We start from the raw sequence: 13,369 nt of genomic DNA, 5'->3' as shown, positions 1-13,369 counted from the left end.
TATCCAGGTGGTAGTTCTATTTTCGGTTGAGAAACCTCCTACTGTTTTCCATAGAAGTTGTACTAATTTACATTCCCACCAACAGCGTACAAGCATTCTCTTTTCTCTGTATCCCCACCAACATCTGTTATTCTTTGACTTTTTAATAATAGCCATTCTGATTGGTGTAAGATGGTATCTCATTGTGGTTTTAATTTGCATTCATCTGATGAGTAGTGATGTTAAGCATTTTTTCATATGCTTGTTGGCCATTTGTATGTCAGAAATAATATATTTAAAGAGCCAGCATTCTGGGTCATATTCTCATTCTTAATTGGGTACTTGGTGACACCAGTGTATACTTTGTGAAAACTGAGCTATTCACCTAAGTGAGGTAGGTGAGTGGCCATAGGGGTGTGTGTGTGTGTGTCATCAATAAAAAGGTTACTTCTTTTTAAATTCACCACCTTAAAATCCAGAGCAATGGAGCAATTTGCCCAGGGTCACAAAACCAGTTGGTAAATAAATACAAGAACCCAGATCTCCTAGCTCTTTAGTTAGCACCTGTTTAAGAATCACATCCAAGAACAAGGTTCAATTTCAATGTCTTTTGATGTGAATATTGTTGGAAATTCCGTTGATTTCCTCAGAGCCCTACTCTGCATGCGAAGGTGGACATCATATTTGAAAGACTGCTTCTCATTATTATTGAGGCCATGCATGCTCCCTACTTGCTCTCTCTAGCTGATGGGTGTGGCCATCAAAGAAATCTACAGGTAGTCCATTCTCTGCCATTGGTGCAGTGCTCTGGAAAGAGTCTCTGTAGGAAGCACCTTTATGTTTGTGTTGGCCTTGGGTACTCTGAAAGGTGAGGTAGGTGGCTGGTCAGGCTCATGGTGGTGCCTGCCTTAGACTTATGGGCAGCCGTTTGTCTGGACAAAGGTGACAAACTGACAATTATTGACTTAGTAACAGCTCCGTCAGTAAGGCAAATGAAGAGAACACCATAGTGTAAATCTGAGATGTCTCTTAATTATGCATATTTTGTTCATTGAGCAAGACTCTCATATCCCATGATGACTCTACTGACTTTGGAAAGCTCAAGCAGTCCAAGTGACATTTTACCACCTAAGGCCTAAGAGTGAATGGTGGAATGAAATAAAACTGAGCCCTGCCCTCATCTCCCCATCTATCAAAAAGCCCCTCAGACAACCCTCTCAGGACAACTCTACTCAAAACCCTGATCATCAAGGTCAGGCTGTTTGCATTCCCAGCCCTGCCCCCTGCCGCAAAGGGTAGTGCTTAGTCCAATTCAGCTGACAGTTCATCTGTGCTCATGACATCAGACTGCCACCCTCTGTGCCACAAGCCCACCTGAATTAGCCTACTGAGTGTTAGTGCTGAGGGCTGGCCCCTTCCTGAACCTCCTGATCCTGTCTCCACAATGTCTAAAATGTGGTTGGAAAAACCGCATAGACTAGATGTCCCATTCTGGCTCATAACCAAGCCATGGGATGGTAGGGTTGGATAAAACTCCTTAGAACTCCAAGGTAACCAAACTGCCTACATCCATTTGCATCTTCTGCAGTCTAGGGATTTAAAAGTAATGGCTTCTGGCAAGTCATCTCACTGCACTGCTGGTCATCTCTGTAAACGGCAGCTGATAACTAGCTCTGTTCCTTCAGGGAACCAACAGGTCCCTAAGGGGCTTTGCCTCACCCCAGTGAGGTTCAGGAGCCCAAATGGAGTAAGTTCCATTTAAGCTCTTCATGTTCTGTGCTGATATGCCAGGAACCAGGAGTTGTCTTTAACATTGTACCTGTGCCAGTCAGACTGGCTAGTATAATATCTTTTCAATTAGCAAATCTTCCAATAATAGCGTTTTAACAATGAAGTTGTAAAGAAAAAACTTGTTCTTAATTTTTGTCCAAGGAGGGGAAAAAAAGAAGACTTATAATAATCATATCATCATAAATTCTAATGTGACCATTTGGCTGTGTTACAAAATTTGTAGCTAATAGTTAAAATAAAGATTTAAGTAAATGCTTTTATCAATAAAGTAAATGACAGGGCATATTCTTCTTAGCCAGAGTCAGAAATGGCAGCACATAGCCATGTGCTGAATTGTCACACAGTGCAAGTCTTTAAAATTCCTTCTGGATTTGGAGGTATTAACAAGTCCCTATCAACAGTCTCTAAAGGCTTTTGATGTCATTTTAGCTATTGAACGAAAATATGTGAACTATTACTTTGTTGATTTTGTTCTTAAACTAAACTGCATTATCATCTGAGAGTGTGTTCTTAAAGTATTGTTAAAAGTACTTTGAAAACTTGTAAATCCCTGTAATTTATGTTTCTCCTGCCTCTGCTGTTTCATTCTGTCCTTCTGGTTTTAATTTGAATGTAGCCCTGTCTGGGTGTGTACCTGTAAAATTGTTTTTCCAAGTACAATTTACAGTTCTGACCTTAGGTTTACAGTGTTCCTAATCTTCTAGGAGCTTCCTCCTATACCATGAAGTGGGCTTTGGGTCACCCAGCTCTTTCATATTAGAACTCTCTAATCAAGGTTACTTGAAACAGATCTAATTTTGACCTTTCTTAGTTTATCATGGAGGCCTAGGGAGTAAATTAAGAGGGCTTCCCTGCAAGCCCATTTGTTGCATTGCCCTATTTCTTTAAATGTACACAGTTGTAAACTTAGACTGCTTCAAGACAACAGTCTCATTTATCTAAACAGTTCTCCTTTTAGACTCAGTGGCACTGATGGAAACAAAGATAAGAAGTATAGATTGGACAAAGGGTCTTTTGGAGCCTGTAACTTTTTCTGAAACTGTTCCCATTTTCCTTAGAATTAGCTTTTCTTTCTTGGACCTACCTGCATACAGAATAGATCTATCTGCATTGAGTGTATTCAGTGAGCTAAGTTAAGGGAAGACTGCAGTGGGCAGGGCCTTACTTTCTTGTGAGTGAGCTCTTTGCAGGTTTTAAGGAACATGACGACTCTGCTTTAAGGGGGCATGGGGAGCACTTTGTTAAAGCTGTGTGCATTCTGAATCCATTTCATAGGCGTCCTTAACTCCGTGGCAACTACACCTTTCATCATGGATTATAATAACTTTTAAATGAGTGCAAAACTTTCAGGATCTTTTCCTTAAGTTGGGAAATGAGATTTTTTTTTTTCTGCTGTTTTCAAGTATCACTTAAATTAAGCTCTGGTATGGAGTTAGGAGTCTTTTTCTTTACACTCCTTCAGCATGTTTTCCGTGGTTCTAGTCGACACTGTTGCAGGCGGGTGACGGACAGACCGGGGCGTTTTGGCAGCTGACCTGGGCTGCTCCTCCATTTCAGGTGATAGTGCAGTCCGGCCGCCACCCCACAGTGCTGCAGAAGCTCTGCCAATTGCCCTTCCAGTATTTCAGTGACCCACGGCTGATCAAAATACTGTTCCCTTCACTTATCGCTGCTTGTTACAACAATCATCAGAACAAGATCATTCTGGAGCAAGAGATGAGCTGTGTTTTACTGGCCACTTTCATTCAGGTACCTTCTACGTTATACCTAATTGTCTAGCTTTATGTGTAAACTAATGCAACAGAAACGTAAAAGTAAGCCAGCTGTTTATTTTTGCTTTCCATACTACCTTTTAAAATCTTTGCATATTTATGTGCTCTAAAATTAATTTTTAAAATATCAGCATAGTTTCTGAAATATTAGTGGAACCGCAATTGGGTGTTACATAATTTCTACTTGGAGGAATTCAAGGAAAGGATATTTTTCCAGTTAATGAACTGATAACCCGTACTCAGGAAATGTTTTTAAAAGACTGCCAGATTTCTTTAAGGCTTTAACTATTGTATTTATCTTGCTTTTATTCTAACTATAGGAAATAGATAATAATTGCTGAAGAAAGATGAATTAAAACTAGTCGTACATTTTTAAATAAATATGATTTTCATATATACATAATGTGTAAAATAAAAACCTGTTATATTGATTTTTTTAATGTAAAACAACTTTCAAGTACAGCCTTATATTTTTCTGATCCAGTTAAATTCTGTAGGGCTAGAATCAGAATTAGTGCCGTAGCAAAGTACTATTTCCACATCTAAATTAACTCAATCAACTGAAAAACCAAGTTGACTATGCTTTAACATTTGCTACTAACTCATCCTGTGAAATTTTTTGTCATTGTAGAGCATTATTTACTGAAAAGCTCCCATTTCTTTCAAATGTTCCACCATAAGATGTGTTTTTGCTCCATGACACACATGTGATGAGTAGATAGTACTTTCTGGTCTTCAGAATAATGAAACAGAAAGCAGAGTTCTGTATTAGTATTCTTCCATATTCTGGTGAATATACATCTGTCACTGTCAGAAGGATATGATAGTGCCCAGCTGGCTGCGAACTAGAGGATAGCCAAGGAGTTCCCAGAGCCCTCATCTTAGACAGCATTTTGAAGTTTACATTTTCCAAACTATCCTGTATTAGATAATTAATAAACACAAGTAGATCAATTATGTTAGAAAAGTTTTGTTTTCGGCTTAATCTGTTTGAATCTACATTTTATTTTCTGAAAAAAGTTAAATTAGATATTCAGATCTACAAATATGGATTTCAAAAACTGTCTTATAGTTAATATCTTAAGAAATTTTATAGTATATAGCATCATATCGACACTTAGGATTCTTCATATATTTTTAGAGCCTTAAGAGTAAATTAAATAGAAAATACATTATGGGCCGGGTGTGGTGGTTCACATCTGTAATCCCAGCACTTTGGGAGGCCGGGATGGGCAGATCACTTGAGGTCAGAAGTTTGAGACAAGCCTGACCAATATAGTAAAACCCATCTCTACTAAAAATACAAAAATTAACTGACCGTGGTGGCAGGCACCTGTAATCCCAGCTACTTGGGAGGCTGAGGCAGGAGAGTTGCTTGAACCTGGGAGGTAGAGGTTGCAGTGAGCCAATATCGCGCCACTGAACTTCAACCTGGGTGACAGAGCGAGACTCCATCAAAAAAAAAAAAAGAAAAGAAAATACAAATACATTATGGATAATTTTAAGAATGTGCTCTTTCTAAATTCAGATTATTCATTCTTTTATTCAACAGGTAATGTTTGAGTATGTAAAGTGTGCTGGGCACTGACTGCTCTAGGCACTGCAAAATACAGCAACAAATAAAACAGATAAAAATTCCTGCCTCCACAGATCTTTGATTAAAGTGGGGGACAGTCAAGCAAAAGACAAAATATTAGTAAAACAAATAGTATGTCAGATGCTATGCTAAGTGCTATGGCAATAAGTGCTGTGGAGAAAAGTAAGGCCGGAAAAGGAGCCAGGGACTTCGGGGAGATGATGTGCAGCTTTTTATGGTGTGGGTAGAGAGCCCTCAACAAAGACAATGATGTTTGAGCGAAACCAGTTTCATCTGTATCAGCCTAGTTCCTTATGTTTTCAACTGCATAGACAATGACTTATAATGATACAAATGATATCAGGATCTAAAGAGTATATATATATTTCTTGTGTTGATCTGATATTGATCAAAGTACTAAGTCTACCTTTATTACAAAAAAAAACTATATATTTAACACACAAATTTTGTAAATGCTAAAAAAATTTCTTATATAGTTTATTTCAGATAGCATATTAGACTTGTGGAGTTAAATCAAGTTTCTTTCTATAAATAATTGTGCTGAAGAGAATGGATATAGATAGGATTTTTGTTTATAAAGTGGTTCCTCAAGGCCTCTATGTGTTACATTATAACTAAGTTACTAGAAAATGATATTAAAATGGGAGCGGATTGTCTTAGGTTTCTGAAGATTTACATATTATATTTACATTTCTCATTTTCCATCTACATGCAAAATTACCAGACTTTAAGATTTAGCTGCAGAATACATAGGGCTCTTATATTTGTACTTTTTAAAAAATGATCAAAATCTGTTGACATTTTAAGATAGCAAATTTGGCTTAAATTCTAGTTTATTAGATAAAAAGTTATAATTTCCAAAGTAGGCAGCAAGCTGTCTCCTGGTGATAATTTAGCAAGATGTAAGTCATTACTGTTTCGTTTAAATTTATGAGAACTTGGACTACATAACATCAGTTTCTTCAGCATTTATATTTGGGCCCCAAAATATTCATACAAAAGTGGTTGCATGAATCAGAAGTATATTTAAAACCACCCTCAGTGAAATTCTCTGTTCATAGCATTGATAGAAAAACACTTTTCTCTCCTCATACAGGATTTGGCACAGACTCCAGGTCAAGCAGAAAAGCAGCCTTACCAACCCAAAGGTATGTCTCTATTGAAATTAAATTTCATGTGTGTGTTAGTCAAATGGACATCTTTCTTATCCTTTCCTCTGGAACTTTTACATTGTATGTACAATTTTATACATAACCTAAAATTTGATTCAGATACCAAGTATATTTCAGTAAATAAAAAAATCAATTTTGTCATGAAGCATGAATGCATCCAAATATGTATAGAAATCTATGGGAGTAAAAGAAAAGCACAAATATCTTTGTATAATAATCATCTCATGCAAGATATATTAAATGGTGAATAATCACTAAAGAGCTGCTTTGTAATACAGGAGCCAGATCATTAATATTGGCCCACATTACTCGCATAAATGCTGAAAAGGTCTGGTTCCTTATCCATGTTCAGAATAAAGTTATCAATAATAGTAGCCCACAATTTCCCCCTAAGTTTGAGTACTTGAACTTTTGTTTTGAAAATAATTGTTTTACATGGAGAAAAAGTCATCAAATTGGCAAAGTCCAGGGCAAAAGATTTACAAGTTTTTTTTTCCCATAGCATTCCTGCTGGGGTGTTTGCTGTGATCAGTCAGAGATTTAGAATTGTTACCGCATTTTTACTTTTTTAAATATTCTGCTACCCAGACTGTAATTGAGAAGTACCAGTTGCTTTTTGGAGGTTATGACAGCATCTCTGATGAATGAGACCCTAATCCAGATCTTCTTCAATTCTTCCATTAATTTGATAGTCTTTAAAGTGGCCATTTAGAGGTACACTCCCAGCAGGACCCTTTAGGGTACCCACCAAGAAACCCTTACTTGGTGGGGGTTGGGGGTGTTACCTTGGACTCTTTCACACACACAAAAAAAGTCCTGTACAGTGGACAGGTGTTGAAAAGTGCAAAGAAAATATAACTAAAGCTGTTACAATATCATGAAGAAAAAAAAAAAGACATTTTATTGACTCAGGCACCCAGAAGAGTTAAACAGAAGGCTGTGCGACTTTTCAGAAATTCAAGTCAACATCCTTGTCCGTACCATTTGTCTGAGCAAGAATTAGTCTGCAAGTTCAGTTCTGCCCTGACCCAGTCACAGCCCTTTTTGTTTTGTTTTGTTCTGTTTTGTTTAACTACTGGCGGATACTTGGGAGAAATCAGCAAAATGTGTTACTATTCTTACAAAACAATTTTATTTTGAATAAATTAAAATGCTTGGAAAAATCTATCTATTTTCAGTTGTACAGCAGTTTTGTTTTGTTTTGTTTGCCACTAAGAAGTATAAGCATTTTTTTCTTACTCTTTCTCCTGATCATAAAGATGAGTCACAATTTGTTACATGGTCTGGAAGACACGGTCCCAGAAGCTGCCTCTGTCTGCTTGGTGGACTGAGGCCTGTGGAAGTGAACCTTCTTTCTTTTCCAAGGGACCATCTTCCCTGATTTTCATGCTTTCCCCAATTACAGTAGGCTTAACTCACAGAACAGCAAATAGGGAATTGGTCTCTCCTTTGCTCAGAAAAGGTCATCACTATGTTAATGACAGCTCATAATATGTTGCTTTTTTTTTTTTTTTTTTTAATGATGATGCCTAAGTTGCCAGTTTGCAACTTGGAATATTTGTTCCCCTTTTGCCTAGATTAAGTCCCCATAAAATGTCTCAAGATATTTTGAGTTCATTGTCCAGGTAAACCTTTAAGTATAAAAGCAGCTCTTGGTAACACCACATTCTTATTGCCCAGGAAGAATTTTGGTTTTCAAATACCCACTGCCTCTCTAGCTGCAGTTGTTTACTTTACCTATGCCACTGGCCAGTAAAGCTCCTATCATTCATTCCTACTGCTTTGTTAGATAGGCAGTGCCAGATTTGAATAATTTTAAAGATAAACTACATTCATGTTTTAAATTAAATAGACTTTCAGAAAACGTCATCATTTACATAAAGTTTTCCCCTTTCATGGCTAACTTAAGGATAGAATATAGGACTGTCATTTTAGTTTGTTCACCTTTTTTTTTTTTTTTTTTGAGACAAGGTCTATGTTGCCTATTCTGGAGTGCAGTCACTACTCACAGGTGCGATCATAGCAAACTATAGCCTCTAACTCCTGGGCTTAAGCAGTCCCCCTACTGCAGCCTTCCAAATAGCTGGAACTACAGCCATGCACCACTGTGCTTGCCTGGTTGCTAATTTTTTTCTCATTGTGGAGTCCAAAAACATTTTTTTTTGTAATTTATGTAAGAGTTAATGTCTGAATATGTTAAAGCACAAACTGGATTGTGGTTAAAATGTCATATATTTTATACTACAGATAGATTGATACACATAGATCAATCACCTTATTTACCTAAAATGTGTCATGGTTTATTTGAAGTGGATATCTCCATTTTATACTCAGATATCAAAATAAGTTTAATTTATGAATCTTCAAAGAATTTAACCCTCTTTTATTTCACTTTTTTCTCTTTTTTTCCCCCTCAGGGAAATGCCTTGGTTCCCAAGACTATCTTGAGCTGGCTAACAGATTTCCTCAGCAGGCCTGGGAAGAAGCTCGACAGTTTTTCTTGAAAAAAGAGAAAAAATAAATGTTTTGGTTGATTCTGTATTTGAGTACCCTTGTTAATATTTTAAATTGTTCAAACAAACATTCTAATTGTTCCTTAAGAACTCATTTTCACATGTTTATACTCTCCCCACACTGTAGATATGGCATGTACTTTACACTATTTATAATGACTGTAGATACTTGAATGTTCTACTTGCTAATTTTGCAAGTTGAGTGTATTTCATTTATGCAAAATATCTTGGAGTTTGGTAACTTCCATCTTATGATAATATATACTTTGCATTTGTAATATTGGTGAAAGTAGACATAAAATTAGCAAGTCTGTTTTGTTCTTGTAATAAAATAACTTATTCTGTTTTCATTGTTGACTTTTCATGTTAAGGAAATATGAATCTGAAAGAAAAATGTTAACTCCACCCCTTGAAGTATCTTAAATAAAGACTTAATTAAAGTTTACCTGCTCTAAATTTAACTTTTAAAGGTCTAGGGTAAAGATATTTGCAACACTTTTACATTCTGACTACATAATATGTTTGGGGACTATTTGAAATCAACTTAGGGCATTGTATTCATTGGTCTGCCTGAGAACCTCTCTCCTAGCAGATAATTCTGAGAACCTCTCTTGGCATTGCCAAGCTGAAATTATTCTCCTAAGTAAAAATTAGTGATAAAAAAGATGTGTCCTAGTGAATCACCCTAGAGTATTTTCTCTCATGGTTGTGAAATGAAGCAACGCTGAAAAGTCACACAAAAGGTCGAAATGGTTCTGAATGAGTTTCACACAACTCCTGTTCACTTCTCAGTGTCTGCCTGGAGATGTTGACCTTTTCATGTCTTGTTCTCATCGTTTCTCCACCTTAAGCTCACGGTCAGTGCTAAGCCGTTCACTGAGTGACATCAGTAGTAATTTCTGTCAGATAATGATCAAACATTACCAAGAAAAAAGATCCGGTTGGGGAAAAAAAGATGTGAAAATGTATTGGACTCGGAGACTACGGAGCGGGGAGGGACTGGAAAATACAGAAGTTTTATGTTTTTCAAAATCAAACTTACCCACCTAGTGTTCTGGACCCTTCTTATTTGGAGCCTCACAGAGCTGCCGGGTTACATATTTGCTATATTTTACTTCTTTGAAAACAGAAAATTAAAAGGTCTGGTTTAAAAAAAAAAAAAAAAAAAGGCGAGCCTCCTCCCTATGCGATCGGCGCCCCAGCCGCCGCGGGACCCTGGCGTCTCCGGGGCTCAGCCCAGCCAATACCCCACCCCGCGGGTCTCCAGCGCCGCGCTCCGGCTCGAGGGCGGGGACCGGCAGCTCCAAGCCAGAGGGACGGGCTCTAGGGCCACCCCTCCCGCCTCGCGTGGCGACTCCGCCGCTGGGCACCGGGGAGCGGGACCCAGGACTCCAGCCGCCGGCCGCGGGTGCTCAGCAACTCCCGGAGCCGCAGGGCCGGGCTGAGCTCCGCGCCTGCGAGGCCGAGGGGTGGCCCCTGGCGCCCCCAATGCTCCTCCCGGGCGGGGGCTGCAGCGGGCCCAGCGAGCGACCCAGGGGTAAGGAGGCAGGTGTCGGCCGCAGGCTCCTTCCACACCTGGAACAAGAGTTCCCAAAGCTCGCTGGCCCCGCGCTCTCGAGGCGTGGACGCAGCATCCTTGCAGCTGAAAAGAATCATCAAGTATTTATAAGATTTCCTGCAAGACGCTTCACAATAGAATATACTTATCTGGTCGGAAATTTGCCAGAAGCCATAAATAATTGAGACAGCTGTGACTAACCTCCCAGAAAGCATACCAGAATTCGCAATTAAACATTTAATTGAACGGTCTCATTGCCCCCTCGTCCAGGAGAGGAGGAGGAGTGAGAAGCAAACCCAGGCCCCACCCAGCCGGGAGCCTGCGCGGCTCCAGCCCGGGAGCGCCCCGGTGCCTCCCGGCGCACGCGGTTCCTGGGAGTCTCGAGTTCGCTGCTTTCGGGCGCCCTGGCCCGGCCCGGACAATTTAAGCTCCAGCTCCCTGGGCTTTTCCGGCTTCTAAACTCTCCGGGGCTCGAAGGAGCGCAACGCCCAGGTGAGCGCGGCCGCGTCTCGTTGCAGCTTGCGAGGACGCAGTGCCGCCACAGGTTGCTTTCTCCTGGGGCGAGGGCCGCCCCCCGGTTCTTCCGAGGCTGAGGGGCCGCAGCGGAGACCGCTGGGCGGAGGCGAAAGGCCTCTGCTGGGCCCAGCCTCTGAAGTTGACGGTGCGACTGGGCGTGTTCGGCGTGAAAGCGACAACTTCGCCCGGGCTTTACAGCCCAGAATTTGAGTCAGGTAGGAGAGGCTGCCGAGGCCCGGGGGCAGCGACGTTCGAACGCTCAGCGGCGTTGCCCAAGCCAATTCCCCGCAGCGGCAGCGGCTCCCTTCCCCCGGAGCTCTGCGGAACACGCAGCCCCAGACGCGCAACTGGACGTCAGAGCCGCAGCTTAGGGCCCGGCCACTCTCCCGCCCTCCAGACTGCAGCAGTCGCGCAGCTAGCACCTCGAACCCTGAACCTGGCCCCGGGAAGCCTCGGTCCAACCGCGGCCTTCCTGGGTTATTTCTTCCACGGCTCTTTGCCACGCTCTGGGAAGCCTTGAGTCTCGATAATCTGGGAAGAAATTACTCCTCACAATCCCTTATTCTTCCACTTCCTCGTCCCTGCTCCCTCCCCCCACGCCCGAACCCGGGGGTCTCCAGTTGGCTACTCTCAAACTGCTCTTTCCCAACGGGGAACCGGCCTTCCTGAGCTCCTGCCGGCCCCTGGGCTCACGCCTTGACCGACTGCCCCGCTGGCTCTGACCTTCTGGACCAGGAGGCACTGAGGCAGATGGCTGGATTCACCTCGCACTCCCGCCTCTCTGGCAGGATTGTTGCTGGGGCCCCGAATGTGCTTTATACATTGAGCCGCTCCCCACCCAACTCCACATCTGGATCCCAATGGAGTATTTCCTGGTTGTGCCCTTTCTTGCTCTCATTACTACTCTCAACCTAGCTCTATTCATCTGCATCTTTCATGCACAGTCTCCATCAACAAGGTGCCAGTCTGTACTTGGCCACTCAATCCTCATAACTGCACTGAATCCCAGTATTTTCAAGAAAGTTTACTTTTACATCCATCAGACCCCGATTTAAAAGCCTCTAATCTTTCCCGCATCAGCTTAATAAACTCTGAATTTCCTGCTTTTATCACCACTCCACTGGGAGCTTCTCTGCAGACATTCATCCATTGTTTCTCTCTCTAGCATGCTGCTATTTGGCTAATTTTCTTGCTCTCTTTGGTGAACACCCATGAGAAAGCACAGTTAACTAAATGTGTGGCCATCTATGTCCTCCCCTAGGCAGAAGAGGTAGAACCTCAAATTTTCTAGAGAACGATCTTAGACAATATCCATTTAAACGCTGTATTTGCAGCTGACAAAACTGAGCTTTGTTATTCCACATTCAAAACATAAAGCCTGATTTCTGTTCCACAATCCATTAAATATTAAAGTTTGTTGGGAATACTGCCACAGGGACTGAATTTCCCAGAATTATGCAGTCTTTCAATATGTATTAAATTTTGTGTAAAAACTTACAGCCATAAACTTTCCATGTCTGGGAATCCCTTTCCTGCCTCAATTACATAGAGCTATCCAAATTAATAGTTAAGTCTTCTGAGAAAATCATATTCTAAAGTGAATCTAGCTAAATAACTCCCACTTTCCACCTATGGCCTCTTTTATTGAATTGAGTTTTTACTACACAACTGGGTATCTCATGTTAAAAGTTCAGTAAGCATAAAATACAACATTTGTAATTGTTACAGGTAATTTACAGGGAAATCCCTACTGTATTACAGAAGATGTTTAAAGATGACCTGGAAACCAGTAAAACTGATATTTATTAACGTAACTAACCAAGCGTAGATGTGACACCTCACTAGGGACCATTGTAATAAGGCTTCAGAGTTGAACCCTTTTCCTGGAAACCCAGAGAGAAAACGATGCACCCCTTTAGGTGGGTAGCAACTATGGGAGAGAAAAGCTTGTAATGTTTTATACAGTGATAGAGAGATGCAGGAATCTTAACACACAATAACCACTTTAAGTAACTTCCCAGTATTCAAAAAAGACACAATCATATAAATATCAAAAAGAGAAATTCGATTTTTGATTCATGGATGATGAGGAAAGAGATAACTAATGTTAGACAGTTCCATTCATAGCGTTAAAACACTGCGATCTATCAAAAGCAAAAATTCAGAGCTAACCATTAATGAAATTCTTTATTCAATAACCTGTTATTTCCTTTTTAATAAAAAATAAAACCCAAATATTCTGGATAAATCAGAAGTTTTTGAAAGTGAGATTTAGTGGAAGTTTTAGCCCCCTGTCTAATGGCCAGCCAGAAGGTAAAAGAAATCTGTATTTCTGTTTGGGAAGGAATGGTCTAAGTTAAAGGAAGGAAGCCTCAAAGAACCCAGACCTGATTATTAAAGCCATTTCTGGGCACTTGAGAGGTAAAGCTGGTCCTCATTAACTCTGCGTATCTCTTGCCTTATCTCTAAGT

At 40.6% G+C, this 13,369-nt stretch overlaps 1 protein-coding gene across 5 annotated transcripts in view; it reads left to right on the top strand.

Moving 5' to 3' along the window:
- The window catches only part of SCAPER (S-phase cyclin A associated protein in the ER), a 552,134-nt gene extending 542,865 nt beyond the window's left edge, over window positions 1-9,269 (top strand). For all 5 annotated transcript variants that reach the window (XM_038010211.2, XM_038010215.2, XM_038010212.2 and 2 more), the window contains 3 exons: window positions 3,328-3,519; window positions 6,236-6,287; window positions 8,729-9,269. In XM_038010211.2, coding sequence (XP_037866139.1) covers window positions 3,328-3,519; window positions 6,236-6,287; window positions 8,729-8,832 — 348 coding nt within the window. In that variant the 3' untranslated portion in view covers window positions 8,833-9,269. The remainder of the gene's footprint in view (window positions 1-3,327; window positions 3,520-6,235; window positions 6,288-8,728) is intronic.
- Window positions 9,270-13,369: the final 4,100 nt, after the last annotated feature.

Source organism: Chlorocebus sabaeus, chromosome 26 (genome assembly GCF_047675955.1).
Source record: "Chlorocebus sabaeus isolate Y175 chromosome 26, mChlSab1.0.hap1, whole genome shotgun sequence".
Classification (NCBI taxonomy): domain Eukaryota; kingdom Metazoa; phylum Chordata; class Mammalia; order Primates; family Cercopithecidae; genus Chlorocebus; species Chlorocebus sabaeus.
The sequence above is the reverse complement of the archived record's forward strand: the minus strand, read 5'-3'. Positions and strand labels throughout refer to the sequence as shown.